The 19,622-nt window shown below is 43.7% G+C and overlaps 1 protein-coding gene across 1 annotated transcript in view; it reads left to right on the top strand.

The window, feature by feature from the left end:
* The first annotated feature begins 9,098 nt into the window (after positions 1-9,098).
* Positions 9,099-19,622, top strand: part of LOC146789513 (sperm microtubule associated protein 1-like) — a 52,240-nt gene continuing 41,716 nt past the window's right edge. The window contains exon 1 of the mRNA XM_085630103.1: positions 9,099-9,390. Within this exon, the coding sequence (XP_085486229.1) occupies positions 9,142-9,390 (249 nt within the window). The 5' untranslated portion in view covers positions 9,099-9,141. The remainder of the gene's footprint in view (positions 9,391-19,622) is intronic.

Raw genomic sequence — 19,622 nt, 5'->3', positions numbered from 1 at the left:
GAAATTCACTGAAAAAACCAAAGGTTTCAGGGGCGTTATAGTTAGGAATTGGCATTTAAAAAACCTTAGAAATTCACTGAAAAAACCATTGGTGTCAGGGGCATTATAGTTAGCTGGACATTTTCCTCGTACAAAACCCTAGCAATTCCCCTGTTATAGTTAGTTCAGCTAACTATAACTTGCGCCCCCGCAATGCACTGCTGATGACGTCACATATTACATCACTCATGACATGGTCAGTGACATCACTAATTAATGGTAATTAATGGTGACGCTTTGTGGTACTTTGTACTTACTTTAGAAGATAAAGCCGAGGTACACAGCCGTGCACGTTACATCGAGGATGCATGCGAGCAGTAAGTGCTATTTTGGCGCCTCTGTGAATGTGTAATTATCTCCATGCACCTTTTTGATCGGCTCAATACTTACTTTCCTGGGGTAGTAGGGACCCCTCGTTACTGGCTTTAAGACTCCCGTTTTCACGACTCCGATATGGCGACCCATCCGGTCTGTTTTTAGTTCCTACTGTGATGCCCGATGGACTTTGCACCATTTTCAACCCTGACCGTTATTCTTTACCATGATATGGTTTAACATCTTATGCCTTTACGTCTGGAACGTTTGTTGATTAGGTGCCTATTGTTCTGAACCTCCAGTCTTCCTTGGATGTACCAGGTGTCTTAACCTTGCTTACACCTACCAAGCACTAGCCCTGTGGAGATATTCCTCTCCTCCGAAACCGATTATGTGCTTATGTGCCTGAAGCCCGACAAATTGCAATAATAAATTAACTCTCTGGATATCGTGACTAAGATGCCTATGACAATTGCACCCTGAAGAAGTTCATATTTATAGCATATTTCGGGATCTCCGAAACGCGCGTCGGCGTTTTTTCTGTCTGACCTTTTGTACCTTACATAGAGTATATTGTGTTGTGTTTTGTATATGTATGAAGTTGATTCATGTGCTGTATTGTATGAATATCTAATGTTGGGCATTTGATTATGTCTTTCTTTATCATCCATGGTACTCCGATGGTATTCAGAATGTTTAGCTTTTTATATGTAATGAATTAACATGATTCTACTATTTGTACTATTGTTTTTATAAAATAAATGAAAAATGAAAGACAAATAATCCTCTTATAAAAAATATTTGTTTCGGACTGTGGACACATTTATATCTAAGGACTTATAGCCTATTCACATTATACTAGTGGGGGGATTGTGCTTCTGTTTATTGACAGTGACATCACTGATGACATCACTGATGACATCTCAAATGACATCACTGATGACATCACTGATGACATCATCCATTGAGTATGTGTTTCTGAACAGTTTTATTATGTTTAATATATATAGGGAAAGGCCTGTTGAAGAATAAGTGGGTGTACAAGTGTGTGAATGGATGATTTTCTAGGTGCGTAACTGACTCTATAAGTGAGTCATTAAATGTATTTACTGCAGACTAGTGACTAAACTGTGTGAATGTCTGTATGTGTCTGTGTGTTGGTGTATAAGTGTCTGCATGGTTTTGTAAATAGCTATATGAGTGTCTATATGGGTTATTGATTAGTTGTCTGAGTATCTGTATGGGTGCCTGAGTGTTTGTGTGGGTAGGGTGTGTGTGACTCTGTGAATAGATGTGTGAGTGGGTGATTCACTGGGTGCATGGTTTTAAGAGTGCATCTGTGATGGACTGTATGGTTGGGTGAGTGTATGTATGGGTGTGTTAGTGATTGAATGTATATCTCAGTTGTACATGTGTCAGTAACAACATATGTGAAACGCAGTGTATATGTGTGTAAGAGTATATAACTATCTATATCTGAGTGTGTGAGATTTTGGGAGTGGCTGTATACGCCATAGTGCAAGGATATCTGTGTCATGTGCTGTTTGTTTTTTCTGCAGGAAGACACAGAATTTGTTAGTATTTTTATGAGTAAGTGAACTTGAGTGTGTTTAACTGTATAGGTGAGTAAATTGGACTGTGATTAATTATTTGCATGACTGACTAGATGTGTCAGTACCTCAATGGATGATTGGCGGTGTGTGAGTGTCTATATAGGTGTATAAATGCACAGAGTGACTGTAAGTATGAGTGACTGTAGAGGTGAGTGAGTGGACATGTATGTAGACCTAAAAGTCAATGAGTGGGTGAGTAGTTATTGGTATTGGAGTAGCTATGGTTGTCAAAATGGGCGTCTGAAATTTTGAGTCGGTGTATCAAAGGTTATATTAGGGTGTGAGAAGATGCACTAATTTATCACATGGATGACGTCATCAGTGATGTCATCAGTGATGTCATTTGAGATGTCATCAGTGATGTCATCAGTGATGTCACTGACCATGTCATGAGTGATGTAATATGTGACGTCATCAGCAGTGCATTGCGGGGGCGCGAGTTATAGTTAGCTGAACTAACTATAACAGGGGAATTTCTAGGGTTTTGTACGAGGGAAATGTCCAGCTAACTATAACGCCCCTGAAACCTATGGTTTTTTCAGTGAATTTCCAAGGTTTTTTAAATGCCAATTCCTAACTATAACGCCCCTGAAACCTTTGTTTTTTTCAGTGAATGTCAAAGGTTTTTTAAATGCCAATTCCTAACTATAACGTGCATGAAACCTATGTTTTTTTCAGTGAATATATATATATATATATATATATATATATATATATATATATATATATATATAGATCAAAATCCATGCCGTTCCCAAATTTAATCCAAATGTCACCACAGTGGGTTGCGATGTGATTGGGAGCTGTTGCACCGCATCCGTATATCTCCTGCGACTCAGGTGGGGCTGCTCAACATCAAAACCAACGGCATGGGACCCACTTGGGTAAGAGATGAAGCACTACAAGTCCCAAGACGCCACACCAATGTGGCCACGCCCACTAAGGCGGGGATTTCAATCATTAAAAGGTGGCTTTTAAACTGCTGTGCCGTTTCACCAAGATCACTTTCAGCCCATGATGAAGTGCTGTGTGAGCACGAAACGCGTCGGGTGAATTGAAGAATTTTGAGCGAAGTATTGCGAGTTGCTGTTCCGCTGCATCCTTCAGTAAATAAAGGCAGATACTTACCTCCTTGTGTGGACCCTCCTTAAACAGGCAAACTCTTGGTTTTGATGTTGAGCAGCCCCGCTTGAGTCGCAGAAGAGGACCCGCTACACTGTTGTGTGGCCCGGCTGCAGCATCAAACGGCGAAGTGGCATACGGACGAGGACGCCATTGAAGGGATATACGGATGCGGTGCAACAGCTCCCAATCACATCGCAACCCACTGTGGTGACATTTGGATTAAATTTGGGAACGGCATGGGACCCACTTGGGTAAGAGATGAAGCACTACAAGTCCCAAGACGCCACACCAATGTGGCCACGCCCACTAAGGCGGGGATTTCAATCATTAAAAGGTGGCTTTTAAACTGCTGTGCCATTTCACCAAGATCACTTTCAGCCCATGATGAAGTGCTGTGTGAGCACGAAACGCGTCAGGTGAATTGAAGAATTTTGAGCGAAGTATTGTGAGTTGCTGTTCCGCTGCATCCTTCAGTAAATAAAGGCAGATACTTACCTCCTTGTGTGGACCCTCCTTAAACAGGCAAACTCTTGGTTTTGATGTTGAGCGGCCCCGCCTGAGTTGCAGGAGAGGACCCGCTACACTGTTGTGTGGCCCGGCTGCAGCGTCAAACGGCGAAGTGGCATACAGACGAGGACGCCATTGAAGGGATATACGGATGCGGTGCAACAGCTCCCAATCACATCGCAACCCACTGACATTTGGATTAAATTTGGGAACGGCATGGGACCCACTTGGGTAAGAGATGAAGCACTACAAGTCCCAAGATGCCACACCAATGTGGCCACGCCCACTAAGGCGGGGATTTCACTCATTAAAAGGTGGCTTTTAAACTGTTGTGCCGTTTCACCAAGATCACTTTCAACCCATGATGAAGTGCTGTGTGAGCACGAAACGCGTCGGGTGAATTGAAGAATTTTGAGCGAAGTATTGCGAGTTGCTGTTCCGCTGCATCCTTCAGTAAATAAAGGCAGATACTTACCTCCTTGTGTGGACCCTCCTTAAACAGGCAAACTCTTGGTTTTGATGTTGAGCGGCCCCGCCTGAGTCGCAGGAGAGGACCCGCTACACTGTTGTGTGGCCCGGCTGCAGCGTCAAACGGCGAAGTGGCATACGGACGAGGACGCCATTGAAGGGATATACGGATGCGGTGCAACAGCTCCCAATCACATCGCAACCCACTGTGGTGACATTTGGATTAAATTTGGGAACGGCATGGGACCCACTTGGGTAAGAGATGAAGCACTACAAGTCCCAAGACGCCACACCAATGTGGCCACGCCCACTAAGGCGGGGATTTCAATCATTAAAAGATGGCTTTTAAACTGCTGTGCCGTTTCACCAAGATCACTTTCAGCCCATGATGAAGTGCTGTGTGAGCACGAAACGCGTCAGGTGAATTGAAGAATTTTGAGCGAAGTATTGCGAGTTGCTGTTCCGCTGCATCCTTCAGTAAATAAAGGCAGATACTTACCTCCTTGTGTGGACCCTCCTTAAACAGGCAAACTCTTGGTTTTGATGTTGAGCGGCCCCGCCTGAGTCGCAGGAGAGGACCCGCTACACTGTTGTGTGGCCCGGCTGCAGCGTCAAACGGCGAAGTGGCATACGGACGAGGACGCCATTGAAGGGATATACGGATGCGGTGCAACAGCTCCCAATCACATCGCAACCCACTGTGGTGACATTTGGATTAAATTTGGGAACGGCATGGGACCCACTTGGGTAAGAGATGAAGCACTACAAGTCCCAAGACGCCACACCAATGTGGCCACGCCCACTAAGGCGGGGATTTCAATCATTAAAAGATGGCTTTTAAACTGCTGTGCCGTTTCACCAAGATCACTTTCAGCCCATGATGAAGTGCTGTGTGAGCACGAAACGCGTCAGGTGAATTGAAGAATTTTGAGCGAAGTATTGCGAGTTGCTGTTCCGCTGCATCCTTCAGTAAATAAAGGCAGATACTTACCTCCTTGTGTGGACCCTCCTTAAACAGGCAAACTCTTGGTTTTGATGTTGAGCGGCCCCGCCTGAGTCGCAGGAGAGGACCCGCTACACTGTTGTGTGGCCCGGCTGCAGCGTCAAACGGCGAAGTGGCATACGGACGAGGACGCCATTGAAGGGATATACGGCTTTGATATATATATATTTATGATATATATATATATATATATATCAGGAAGTCTGCCCCCCTGCTGACTGTGCAGGTCCGTGTGCTCCACGAGAGAGCACCATCCAGGAACTTTGTTACCTACTCATTTGGGCACAATCATAGCAACGAGACAGGCGTAACCTGAAACGTGCAACCCGATGGATATTGTATTGTAGGAAGGTAAAGTGACGGCTGCAGAAAACTACATGAACCAGGCTACCTTGCTAAACACGCCCTTTTGGGCGGTACTTTTTGACTTTAAAATGAGCACAAGATGTAAGGCAGCTGTAACTCACCTCCAGAGCCTGCCATTGAAGAAGAGAGAATGCCTCTTGAAACGCGTCTGGCAGATGGCTAAAACGAAATTGCTGGGACAAGTGCGCTGTGCCTCGCTGCTGCTCAAATGAATAAAAAGGTGAAATCCTTAACATCGTGTGTGGCGCTTCACTTTAGAGCAACCTGTTTTTTGGATTTATAGTGGCCTGCTCCGGCCAGGAAGTCTGCCCCCCTGCTGACTGTGCAGGTCCGTGTGCTCCACGAGAGAGCACCATCCAGGAACTTTGTTACCTACTCATTTGGGCACAATCATAGCAACGAGACAGGCGTAACCTGAAACGTGCAACCCGATGGATATTGTATTGTAGGAAGGTAAAGTGACGGCTGCAGAAAACTACATGAACCAGGCTACCTTGCTAAACACGCCCTTTTGGGCGGTACTTTTTGACTTTAAAATGAGCACAAGATGTAAGGCAGCTGTAACTCACCTCCAGAGCCTGCCATTGAAGAAGAGAGAATGCCTCTTGAAACGCGTCTGGCAGATGGCTAAAACGAAATTGCTGGGACAAGTGCGCTGTGCCTCGCTGCTGCTCAAATGAATAAAAAGGTGAAATCCTTAACATCGTGTGTGGCGCTTCACTTTAGAGCAACCTGTTTTTTGGATATATATATATATATATATATATATATATATATATATATATTAAAAAACAAAGAAAGTGGCATCATAGTTAGGTGAAATATCACTGAAATTCACCAGCTCTACTCCAACATCTGGCTCCTCCATTATTCGGTCTTCGCAGCTCACTTCCCTTATCCTGCAGTCCCTCTATTTTTGAGATCAGCTTAGGACAAGAGGTTAAGGGGTTACTTCTCAAGGTCCTCGAGCCGAGTTATTATAAAAAAACCAAATTCAAGGTCATTATAGCCATGCACTCTGCCTGGAGGAAGATCTCTCGTAAATGGGTAATACCTAAAATAAATTTTTACACTCCGTTGACTGCTGCTAGGCTGTTACCATCAATTTTCCAAGACTCAGTCACAATTAGGTGGGGAACTCAAGGTATTCTCACGCTAGGGGACTTACTCTGTGAGGGTAAAATGGCTTCTTTTGCATTCTTAAAAGATAAATATGCTTTAGCTTCTTATGATTTCTTTAAGTACCTACAGTTACGCAGCTACATAGACCGCCTCGTGATTAATTCCTCTAACGCACTAAGTAAGAATGCCCTCATGGAGTCAATCTTAAGGAGGACCCGTCTGAGTATCATTTACCAAACTCTTCTGAAAGGCCTGCCTGACGATCTGTTGTCTCAGACGGCTAAACTAGGAGGTAAATTTGGAAAGGCAAATATATATATCACTTATGCATTGGATTTGTCTAATTCTGTATTAATATCTGGCAGTTTACGCTCACAAAGTTATATGGCTATGTATGATTTATATTTTACCCCAGCTAAGATCTCTAAATGGGGAGGTGGTGGTGCTCAGGGGTGTCCTAGATGCGGTTTGGAGGCAGCCAATGATTTTCATATGTTTTATTCATGTACCAAACAGCATAGCTTTCTTTATGATATTCAAGTGTTCATTAATAACTCATTGAATATTCAGGCAGAACTCTCTCCTGAATTCGTAATTATGGGATATGTGACAGATCCAAGTCTGGATAGATCATTTTTTGAATCTGCCTTTCTCTGCATCGCAATGTCTGTACTTCGCTTATGTATAACCTCTGAATGGATCAACCACTCACCCCCGTCTTTTCTGAATTGGAGAGCGAGAATTCTTGCCCTCTACAACTTGGAATCAGCAGTCTTTTTAAAAAGTGGGAGAAGGAGGCGGGATAAGGGTTTAAAGATTTGGGCCCCTTTCGTGGCTTGGTATAACAAGTAATACCGTTTGGGCCTATTGCCAATTTTTTTGTTTTTTTTTTGTTGAGACTGTTTGTTTTTTGTGTTTTGGACAGTGATTTTCTATTTTGTACGGAGAACCTTGATTGTTTAAGTCACGTGTCTTTCTGTTTTGCTCTGTGTCATGTCAAGCGAAAATTAATAAAAAAATTTAAAAAAAAAAAACGAAATTCACCAGCTAAAGTTTACTGAGCTAACTAGAAGTTGTGAGATGTTATCAGTGATGTCACCAATTAAGTCATTGAACATGTCATGAGTGATGCAATCTATGCGGTCAGAAACAGAGCGTTGTGGGGGCACAAGTTCTAGTTCTCTCCGTAAACTATAACAGCAGAAGTTCAATTTGTTTTTACATTAGAATGTTATGTTTTAACTGGCATTATAGACAACTTGTTTTCTATATTTGAGAAGTATGGCAGTCAAACAATAAAGCTATGCAAACACCATGCGAAAAGAAAATGAGCACAGACAAAGCCTAAAGGTTGGTAGACATCGAAGATGTTTTGGTTTTGCCATTGCTTCTACAATCCGTCACTGCGCATTCTCCATTTCGAAAGTACAAAAGGTTCCGATTGTTACAGCTAACCTAATCTATCAAATTCACAATGCGCAGGACTGCTGGCACAAGCCAGTGATTGCTTCCCAATGGATGGAATCTGGGTGAACAGTAAACAGTGCACAGACCCCAGCCATACATCTCATAAGCAAGTACATTGCAGATTGTGCAGCGTTAACCTAAAGAGTTTACAGTTCAGCTGAACATTTAGGGGCAGATTTACAAGCCCCTTGTGTAATTTTTGCGCCGCTGTTGTGTCACTTTTCGTGATGCAGCAGCAGCATAAAAATGCGGCCCATTTACAACGTGACGCATCTAGGGAGATGCGTCACATTGTAAAGCCCTGCGTCAGGTATAATGTATGCCGGGCGGGCGTTCCAACGCACAAAAGCCTCATAGAAGTGACGCAGTGAAATCTACAAGATTTCACTGCGCCACTTCTAGGACGCCACTGCGTCAAAATCTTACGCCTGCTTGAAGCAGGCATAAAGAGTGACGCAGCACAATGGGGATAGGCCTCCCCCTGCATTGCTGGAGTTGCGTCGTGCTTGCGACACCACTCCAGCAATGCGTGACTTCTGCATCAACAGATGCGTCAGAATTTCTGATGCATCTATCAATCCTTGCGCCATGGTGCGCCGTATTGTAAATACGGCGCATCGAAAGTGGCGCAAGAGGTTCTAATGGTGACGCAGGGAAAGTGATGCATCTTTACAGATGCATCACTTTCTTGTAAATCTGACCCATCGACTGTTGTACAGACACATCTTAAAACGTGCATGTTTAAAACTACTTTATATGTTATCTTGCAAATAATTTATACGGTCTGATTGAAACGGTAGCACCATTTCTTTTACTGGGGATTTGCCTCATTTTACAAAACACGTCATCGAATCAGATCATGAACTAATATTGAAAGGTTTTTATTTGTAACATACCTCTTCATCAACCCTTGTAAAATTCGGAAATAGGCGCGGCTTAACTGGTATGATAATTACAGCTCAGTGACTCGGGTTTTTGTGGTCATGTCCACAGCAACAGTTGTCATGATGTGTGTTGTTGCTTGGAGCTTTTTGTGAAAGATACTAGAGTGCCAGGGCGGTGCCTCAGTCACTCTTTGTCTGCCTTTTCAGGAGCTAGGCTCTCAGCGCTGAATCAATGTTGCCTCAAAGGAAAATAAAATCTATGAGTCGTTTTGCACCTTCACCTCCCAAGGATGATTTGCGAGAAAAAGAAAGACGGTTTGTTTTGGACTGTGTCGCAGTGGAAAGCATCGCCCGGGATTACAGTCAGTCGCTGCCCAAACTTATTTCTGTCATTCCACCGTACAACTCTCAGCGGGACCCCCACACCAGCGCTTATTTCAAATCAAGACCGGTGCCCCCTTTGCTCAGAAAAACCGGGCAAGTAAGTATGGTGCACGCTCTGCTTGTGTACTTTGGGAGTTTGTTTAGGGCCACCAAATAGCTTCATGTCACAGGGACAAAACGTATCCATTCCTGGACTTTGCCTTTACAAAGCAGTGCATTCTTGGAGTTGTAGTCTTTGTTCATTTTTAATGAGTCGAATGGACACCTGATAAAGGTGATAACTGAAAACAGAGTCAGCCCTTATATGCACTGTTTACATACCCTATATGCCAACATTTTATAACGGGAAAAGTGGGTGATTTTGGAAAAGAAACAGGGGAATGGATTCTCCTCATTGTCTTCTATTGAAGCAAAGGCCATATCAGGCGATAGACAGCTAAAATAAAAAATATATATTTTAAAGAATCGTACATCTCCCAACTGAATTGGGTCTATTGGCATGGAGCCATCAAGTCCCTCTAAGTATTTTGCTGTTGGTGCTTTCGGTTCTGTTTGAGATTTCGTGCCCTGAGTCAAGCTTTTTTCTTTGCTTACTGATACTTGTAGTACTGTTAATTCCACTATACTTTTTGGCCTACAAGTAACAGAATGTGCAGAAAAAACATGGACTGGATAACCTGCTTCCTCGTAGAACTAGGAAATGTAAAGTTGTTGCATGCCGTTTAAGCATATTTATGCTGTGTTTTCAGTGCTATCCAGGCATGCCTGAATAATGCAAACAATCTAAAAACGCAAGGGGAAAGTATACAGCAGACAAGTAAGCTGTAGGCGATGTAAGGTGTCTCCAGGTAGATTTGAGTGTGCAGAGAGGAGAGAGAGTACTCCTATATGTAACTCGTGGTGCCCTCACACACCCTTGCGAGTGTATAGTATCATCATTGGGCAAGTGCTCCTCGTGGGGGTGGCGCTGCAGTCCCTCACGGGCCCTTTTAAGGGGCTCTCTGGTGGAGATCTTCTAGGAGTTGCCGCATTTGTGCATGAGGGTGTGTGGGTCGGGAAGTGATAGTGAGTGTAAGGTAAAATGACCCAGGGTACCTAGACAGTTTATTGGGAGGTCCTCTGGATCAGGATAAAAATATCACGGGGATGGAGATGCAAGATAATGCTACAATGAGAGGGGAAACCAAGCAAATAGGATCCCGCTGCTCTCAACCCGTGTGGTGAGTATCTGAGGTGTTAAGTGTAAGATGGGGTCGACATGTTTCGCGCTATGTATTGGTCCCTAGTGGATCCTAGAGCGCTTCATCAGGACCAGTGAGAGAGAGTAGATATGGGAGTGAGGGAAAAGACGCCCTATATTCCCATGTGTCCTTCTTTTTCAGTTCAAAAGATTTTTATTGGATAAGTAAAGGTGTCAATACATGAGAAAAAATGCAAACATGTCTTCAATTGGAGGAGAAAGGTAATACATGGTAATGAAAATATACAATTAATCAGAGGATAACAAAGGTTTGAGGCTAAGTAACAAAAAAATCAGCACTGGTAATAATGAACAATAAAGTAGCTTATATAAAAAGAATAATGCAAATGAAAAACAATGTCACTCAGGGAGGCTTAGAGACCTCTTGCTGAATAGGTGATACATGGGAAGAGCGTTTAGCACAGATATCTAGGTACAAGGTTACAGGAAGCCATAAATCATGTCGTTTAGCAGCTAAACTAAGGGGGTGCACAAAGACCGTGTCTAGCCTGTGATTATAACACACATTGTACCACCATGCTTTGAAAGAGATATTCGTAAAAATTTTCCAGTTGACGGTGATTTGCTGGAACGCAACAGCTAACAACAAATCAACAATTTGCACATTAAGATGAATGTCATCCCAACAGGGAGAGAGGCTCCCTAAAAAAATATTGACAAAAGAGAAGGGGGATGTAGTGTGGAATATGGCATTGATTTGGGCCCAAACTAGTGTCCAGAAATTTTTCGTGAAAGAGCAAGAGAAAAGCATGTGAAAGAGAGTGGCGTTAGGAGCAGAACAGGACCAACAGAGATCAGGTGTAGAAGAAAATCTCTTATTCAACATCTGGGGAGAGAAGAGAAGTCTGTTGTAAATGAAGAAAAGAGTTTGTGTGAGGGAAGCAGCCCTAGATGTCTTGCGAAGTTTGGTCCATAGTTTATCCCAAAGGGAGGTGGGCCAAGAGATGGCAAGATCAGATTCCCACTGTTCCTCGACTTTGGATTTTGGTCTGGGGGTGAGAATCGTATGGAATGAGTGGTATAGTGAGGAGGCTGTAGGGTGAGTGCGCAGGAAGGAATGAAGCTGTGAGGTAGGGTTGAGAGGGTGGGGATGCTTGGGGTGGTTAGAGAGAAGAGCATAAGTGGACATGACTGCACTTTTAAGCGCAAGATACTTGCAGGCAAAAGAACGGGGGAGATGAAAGTGATGGCTGAGAGCGGAGAAGGATAAGAAATCAGAATTAGAGAAGAGTTGAGATACCCAGATTAAACCCCTCTGTCTCCAGGTTTTCCAATAAAAGGGTTTGCGATTGATGGTTATACTGTTGTTGTGCCAGATAGTGGAATTGAGAAACTCTGCTACAGAGGAAGGGGGGCTTGGAGAGGTGGAGAGAAGCAGCTTGGCTGTGAGCTTGTGGATAGGAATGGAGGAGAAGTGAGGCTTGCGGGAGAATGAGAGGTATTCAGCAAAAGTGAAAGGGGATAAGGAAAGTCGCTCAATGACAACCCATAAGGGGGACGGCTCAGCAGGGTCTTGCAGCCATTGGGAAGCTTGCCGCAAAAGGAATGCCTTGTGGTAAGCGGGAAAATTCGGAAAGTTAACTCCACCTTCAGACTTGGGGAGTTGCAATCTGAACAGGGACATACAAGCTTTTTTGCCGGACCAAAGAAAGGAAGAGAGAATAGTGTTGATTTTCTTAAAGAACTTAGCGGGGATAGGAATTGTGATGTTAGAAATGGTGTAAAGGACTAACGGGGAGAGCATCATTTTAATCGTATCAAGACGGCCCCACCAGGAGAGGTATAATGGGTGCCATCTAGAGGTGAGGTCGGACAATTTTTGGATGCATTTGTTGAGGCATAACGAAACAGTGTCAGAGAGGGAGGAAGTAATATGTAAACCTAGATATTTGATGTGTGAAGGGCTCCAGGTAAAATTGGACGCCATAAAGTCCAGTTTAAAAGTGAACTTGGTAAGGGGTAAAATCTCACACTTATCATTGTTTAGCTTATAACCTGAAATCTGAGAGTAGTCATGAACTTCAGCTAGGAATGCGGGAATGGACAATGTGGGGTTAGACATGAATAGTAGAATATCGTCTGCGTAGGCCGCAAGTTTAATATTAGTTTGGGAGATTTGGAAACCATGTAAGTTGGGATTTTGACGAAGCTTTGAAAGAAAAGGTTCCAGGGCCAAATTAAAAAGAAAAGGGGAAAGAGGGCATCCCTGACGAACACCCCTACCTAGATTGAAAAAAGAGGAGACTAGACCGTTGGCGCAGACCGGCGCTCTAGGGCTGGAATACAGGAAGGAGATAAAGGAGATGAAATGTGGGCCAAATCCAAACCATTTGAGGGCGGAGAAAAGGAAAGTCCACTCCACCCTATCAAACGCTTTTTCTGCGTCTAGGGCAATGGCTGCCAGTGAGTGTTGGAACTGTGGAGATTTGGAAAGGACATTAAATAAAAGTCTGGTGTTATCTGTGATGAAGCGACCTTTAACGAAGCCAGATTGTTCAGGGCCTAGCAATTCGGGAAGATAAGGGTCTAATCTAATGGCGAGAGATTTGGCATACAGTTTATAATCAATGTTAACCAAAGAAATTGGTCTGTAATTCTTACAATGTTGGGTATCTTTGCCTTCTTTGGGTATAACACAGATGTGGGCATCAGAAAATGTACCTGAGGAAGAGCCATTCAATATGAAGGAATCAATAAGGGAATGGAGTCTGGGCAACAACAATTTGGAAAAATGCAAATAAAATTCAACTGTGAGTCCGTCTGGGCCAGGGGCCTAATCTTTCTTGAGTGATTGAAGTGCTGAAAGTAATTCATCACTAGAGATTGGCGATTCAAGGGCGGATAAATCAACAGGGAAATTGGAGGGTGGTTGAATAGTGGCAAAGAAAGTAGCAAGAGAATGAGGAGTGGGGTGCGTCTCGGAAGAGTAGAGTTTGGAGTAAAACTGGGAGAATTGCTCTAAAATATCAACATCCGTATGCTTTAAAACAGAATTAACATCGTAGATAGATTCAATATTCAGTTTGTTTTGCTTGACTTTTAAATAATTGGCTAAGATCTTCCCCGCCTTATTTTTACCCCCATAAAATTTTGAACTGGACTTCAACAAATACAATGAAGCATCCTCAGTGGATTGTTTGTTAAATTGCATCTTAGCAGCAATGAGAGCAGTCAAACTTTCTTGCGAATGGGATGTATAAAAGGAGTGTTCTAATTTTTTAATCGTACAAAGGAGGTCACTGGTACGTTTGCGGGCGATCTTGCGTTTAGTAGCCACAAAGCCGATAATAAAACCTCTGGCTGCTGCTTTATAGGCGTCCCAGACAACGTGATTGGGCATAGTGGGTGTGTCGTTAATGTTGAAAAATTCTGTGATAAAGTCTACAAAGGAGGCGGAGAATTTGGGGTCAAGGAGTAAAGTGTTATTAAAGCGCCATCTCTTTGGTCCAGTGGACTTGGGTGAAATGTCAATGTGTATCAAAACGGGGGCGTGGTCAGAAAATAAGATGGGGCCTATGTCAGCGTGGGTGAGGGATTGGGAGATATGATGGGAGAGGAAAATATAGTCAATACGGGACTGGGAGTGATGAGTCGGGGAGTAGAAGGTGAATTCTTTAGAGGTGGGGTTGCAGAGACGCCAAGAATCAATGAGTTTATGCTGGGATATCGCTTGAATAAAAAGCTTGTGGGACTTATTAGGGATAAAAGGTGCCTTAGAGTTCCTGTCTAAAAAAGGATCAAAGGGTAGGTTACAATCACCTGCTAAAATAAAATTATCATCAATATATTCAGTGATGCGGGAGGCCATTGCGCGCCAGAAGACCTGATCACCTCCAGTAGGAGCGTAGATATTAAGGAGGGAGAGAGGGACGCCTTTTGAGGAGAGTTTGACGTACAACCATCTACCATCAGGATCAGATTCAGAAGCCAAGAGCAAATGGGTAAGAGACTTGCGGACTAATACAACCACACCGTTTCTCTTACCATCACCCGGAGATGAAAATACAGCCCCCACCCAACCTCTCTTAAGTTTAGCAGCTTCAGCGTCAGACAGATGGGTTTCTTGTAAAAAGGCAATGTCTACATTTAATTTGGCTAAATGAGAGAGGATTTTTTGTCTCTTGATGGGAGAATGCAGACCTTTAACATTCCAGGAAACAATTCGAACTGACATTAAAGAATAATCAAAAAGTGGACCAATTGGAGAGTAGGACAGCAAGGAAATGCCTCACAACGGGCAAGAGTATAAGAGGAAAAGAGAATGAGGTGAGAACTGATGTGAGAAGACAAGGGTAGAAGAAAAAGTGAGAGAGGAACCAGTGAAGCCATAAAAATAGGAAAGAGCCAAGAAAATAGAAAGAATGCTAAGAAAATACAGCAATACTCAAAGATAATGATAAGTAAGGGCCAAGGGAGAATAGACTAGGTAAAGGGAGATGAATACAAGCAAGAGAGCCAATGTACAATGGGGAGAAGAAAAAATGAAGAGAGAAAGAAAAGGGAGAACCGTGAGAAATGCAATGACACCAGTAAATCTGATAACAACGAGGGAAAAGGTAAAATAAGAAAATATAAAACATAGAAAAACATGATGAATAAGGAATGAAGAGTACTTACGAGGGGTAGCATGGGAAAAATACAATCAGGAACTGGGAATAAGCGGAAACACACGTGGAGATGAGGGGAGGGAGGTAGGGCCAACTGGGAGAGGCAGGGTATTCGGGGTGAGGGAGACGTCCAACCAGGGATAACACAACGGAACGCAAAACAATGATCTGTGAAGGAAGAAAGAGAACATAGTTAGACACTCGAATACACGGTGATGAAGAACAAACATATGACCAACTGAGGAGCCCGATTAACACTAACAGACGATAAAATGAAAGGTATATTCTTAACGAAAGGTCATACAGTCTGAAGAACCTGCAAAAAATGAAAGCATTAAAGCAGAACAAATTAGAGAATCAAGCTGCAACTGCAGAAATAAGTCATGGTGGGTGGGAAGAGGGACCAGCTATCTCCATGTCGGGTTGACCGCAGGAGTTCAGGAAGCTCCGAAGTCGGGCAGGGTCCTCATATGTCGTAGTCTTGTTATTATAAGTGACCTTAAAAAGGCAAGGATGAAAAAGCCCATATCTGGCACCAATGGAGCGTAGGTCAGGTCTCATATCTAGGAAGGCCTTGCGACGGTTTGCAGTGGTCCTGGCATAATCTTGTGCAAAGAACAGGGTGGAGCCTGACCAAGTGAGGCGAGGAGAGGCTTTGGCGGCTAAGAGGACTTTCAACAAGTCTGTATACTCTAGAAAGTACATTATTACACCTCTAGGCTTCGTTGATGTGGAAGGAGAGGAGGATGCTCGACCAAGTCTGTGTGCACGTTGGATATTCAGTGAGGTGTCTTCAGGTAGGTGGAGAAGCTTCGGGAGAAAGGACTTGCAAAAACTGATGGGATCATTCCCCTCACAACCCTCCACCAAGCCGTAAAGGCGAAGATTGTTGCGTCTATTACGATTTTCGAGGTCCTCCACCTGCTTCTGAAGAAATGAAATCTGCGAGTGCATGTGGGAGACCTTGGACGCGGATTCCTGAAGAGAGGAGGCGTCACGCTCCACCAGCGACACTCTTTCGTCCATCGAAGCCCAATTGTCAGTGAGAATCTGCAACTTAGCATTCGTCTCCTCCATGTAAGGGCGCAGGGCCCGTATCTCTTCGAGGATTAGTTCCATAGAGATGGGCGAGGAGGACTTAGGAGGCGAAGGTGGGTCTTTCTTTAACCTCTTAGAGTTCACTTTTGCCGAAGGCTGTGAGGAGATGTCCGCAGTCGATGTCATCTCAGTTGAAGGTAGAGATTGAGAGGCTTCCAAGTGGGCCAATGCCGTGAATAATTTGGAGTTCTTAATGTAATTACGTTTTTGAACCTGACTAGAGCAATGCGCCATCAGCTTGCCAATGGAGCGTGAAGTCAAAAAAGAAGAAAAAATATTTTACTGCCCAACTAAAAAAGGAGCAGGGAGCAAATCAATAAAGGAAGGAAAATGCCAGGTCACAGAATTGGAGTCAAAGGTGTTGGAGGCTGGGAGCGCAAGATGGCCGCCAAATATGAGGAAAGTTGAAAATTCCAGTCAGTAGAAAAAGGCAGCGGAAATAATCATGTTGAAGAGAAAAAAAAAAGTCACCTTGGAGTGTAGAATGTCCACATCTGTGCTTCAGGAAGTGCTGGGGTCAGTAGTTTAAGCACGAGGCGTCCAGGGGATCCATGCGTGGCAAAGCGCACTGCTGAGGCAATCACGGGCGAAAATAAACAAGATGGCGGCCGCGGCCGATGACGAGCCGCGACCGAAAATAAAACGGGTTGTAAAACCCAAACAAACTGTGCCTCAGCGCCAGAAAAGGATTAAAAATGATCCTGGCATGTTCCGACAGGGAAGGCTGCCCTTCGTTGGTGGAAACTGAGGCGCGAACCGCCAGTAAACCCTGGTGTGAACGGAGCTCCTAGCCGAACACCGCCATCTCCTTCGGGCGCCAAGCCACGCCCCCCCATGTGTCCTTCTTATAGGTTCTAATAAACAAATATTGTTGTTGGGACACATGGTTATGCGTGTACCCTGTTCTCAGCCTAGAGGAGACATAAAAAAGCGAGGTGGTGAAAAAAGAAGAAAGAAATGAAAATCGTAACACATCTGTAGAGTAGTACTGACTTATAAATGTGCTTGATGTACGTTCACGAGTACACCGGTGCAGGGTGCACATGTGGTGTATCAATGGGAGCATGCACACACGTGATTAATATAGATGCAAGTTCCGCATGATCTTTAAAAACCTGCTGGAAACAATGAGGTATTGAGATTGACGGATGAGATCAGTGTAGCTCTTAGTGACGACATGGTGATAGAGGTAGGACTGGTCTGGGTTACGTTACCGGTCAGAAACAAAGTGAACTGTACTTAATCAGCAACCATGGTAAACTTAACGTAGGCAAGTATAGGTGCGTTACGATGATACACCGAGGTGAGATAAAAGCGTCTCGATTAATTCAATGTTCTCCCGAGTTCACCCTCGAGCATATACCATAATCGAGTAATCGAATAATATAGTAGCGCTATGGGGAGCTAACGTGCCTGCCGATGTAATGGAAGGAGCGTATAGTAGACAAGGCGAGGTGTCCAAACAATGGATATGGGTATTTCGTAAAATTTATAAACACATGCATAGTGTTGCCCTCAACATACATAAAACATAAACATTCAATGAGATAGTTCTATGATTTCATACCCTCCCCAAATAAAGGATGGACTTCTTCAGCAGTACCGTGAGCAGGCAGAGGCAGATAAACGAAACAAATGGTAAAAGGCAGAAAGGAATTACCGGTGACCGCTTCTACATAGGTATTACCTTTGTCCTTTTTGTGGTTGGCAGCAGCGGGAAAAAAGTTACTTACTTATTGCTCTTCCTTCGTGTACGGGAAAACCTACCCATTCTCCACGGACGCCGGTAACATTTACGAAGAAAGTCTTCCGATTGATATAGGGCTGTTAATTGGTTGGATGGTAGTGCAAGTGTATGCGTCATCCTGTAGCGACGGGGAAATACTAGTCGGTACAGTGATACACACCCGGCGGCCATATTTGAAAGGTGTAATGAGAAATGGTAGTCAATAAAGATGCTCATATAAGCCATCGTAGTTCATTCGTAAAGAGGATTGTCCATACTATAAGTAATGGCGGAATGAATATCCATAATATAGGAAGTTGCTTCAGTTGGGAATAATACATTCCCAAAAGGGATCTAACAACAGCCATATTGGAGTTGCGGAGCGTGTTCTAAAACGTGCACCTAACAGAGTGGTACGTCTTGCCAGGTATCATGATAACGTTGCTATGGGAGTGAAAAAGTCACCATCACCCGGGTCGTGTCGTGGTGTCTATCGTGGGCTGGTATGCCGATGTATCGTGATCATGTTGGTGTCAGCCCACCCTCGCCTTGATAAGTTGTTGGAAGTGACGTGCACCCTCTTAATACGGTCTAGTGCCCCGCTTGTTATGACACATCTGGTGGAGGATCTTGAATAATGCCCTCCAGGTATCTCAAAAATAATAAATGTAAGTCCGATAGAATATCGGTTGTATGTGGATCTAATAGGGTCATGAGCGGATGAATCACTTTATTAATGATGTATAGGTCTGATACTGATCTGGGTTAGCCACGTAAATGTTGGGAAAGAGAGGTGTACCCCTATACATTATGCTGGTCTCATGAGGGATTGGCAGGGCAAGTACCATGAGTTAGGTAAATTTCATTGAGTCAGATCGACCCAGGATATCTCGTCGTTAAGTCCTCCCATATTGCTTTTAAGTCTGAAAACCCATCGTTGTTCCTGTTTGAATAGTGCTGACGCTGTCCAGTGAGGGTTTGACTCTATGACAGCCCACCGTAGGCTTCCTGGGGGATGATTCTTCTCTAGAAAATGACTCTGTAATCTCGTTGCGGATCGTCTGCATCGAATTGTACTTTTGTGTTCCCCGATACGGACCTTAACTGATCTAACTGGCCCACTGGTAAGTTGTTTCTTAGTGCTTTCGGATGATGACTTTGAAACAAGAGGAGACTGTTCCTGTCTGTTGGTTTTTTTATAGTTAGTGGTCATGAGAGTTCCATCTTTGAGGGATATCAACAGGTCAAGGAAGGGAATAGACTCTGGTGACAAAGTACCTACGAATTTGAGGAAGGGGTTGGTAGTGTTGATCCAAGTGAAGAAGGAATGGCATGTCTCTTCGTCCCCTTTCCAAAAAATGATAATATAATCGATATAGCGTCGGGTAGGTTTTCCCGTACACGAAGGAAGAGCAATAAGTAAGTAACTTTTTTACCGCTGCTGCCAACCACAAAAAGGACTAAGGTAATACCTATGTAGAAGCGGTCACCGGTAATTCCTTTCTGTCTTTTACCATTTGTTTTGTTTAGCTGCCTCTGCCTGCTCACGGTACTGCTGAAGAAGTCCATCCTTTATTTGGGGAGGGTATGAAATCATAGAACTATCTCATTGAATGTTTATGTTTTATGTATGTTGA

This window comes from Triturus cristatus, chromosome 10 (assembly GCF_964204655.1).
Source record: "Triturus cristatus chromosome 10, aTriCri1.1, whole genome shotgun sequence".
NCBI classification, from domain to species: Eukaryota; Metazoa; Chordata; class Amphibia; order Caudata; family Salamandridae; genus Triturus; species Triturus cristatus.
The sequence above is the reverse complement of the archived record's forward strand: the minus strand, read 5'-3'. Positions and strand labels throughout refer to the sequence as shown.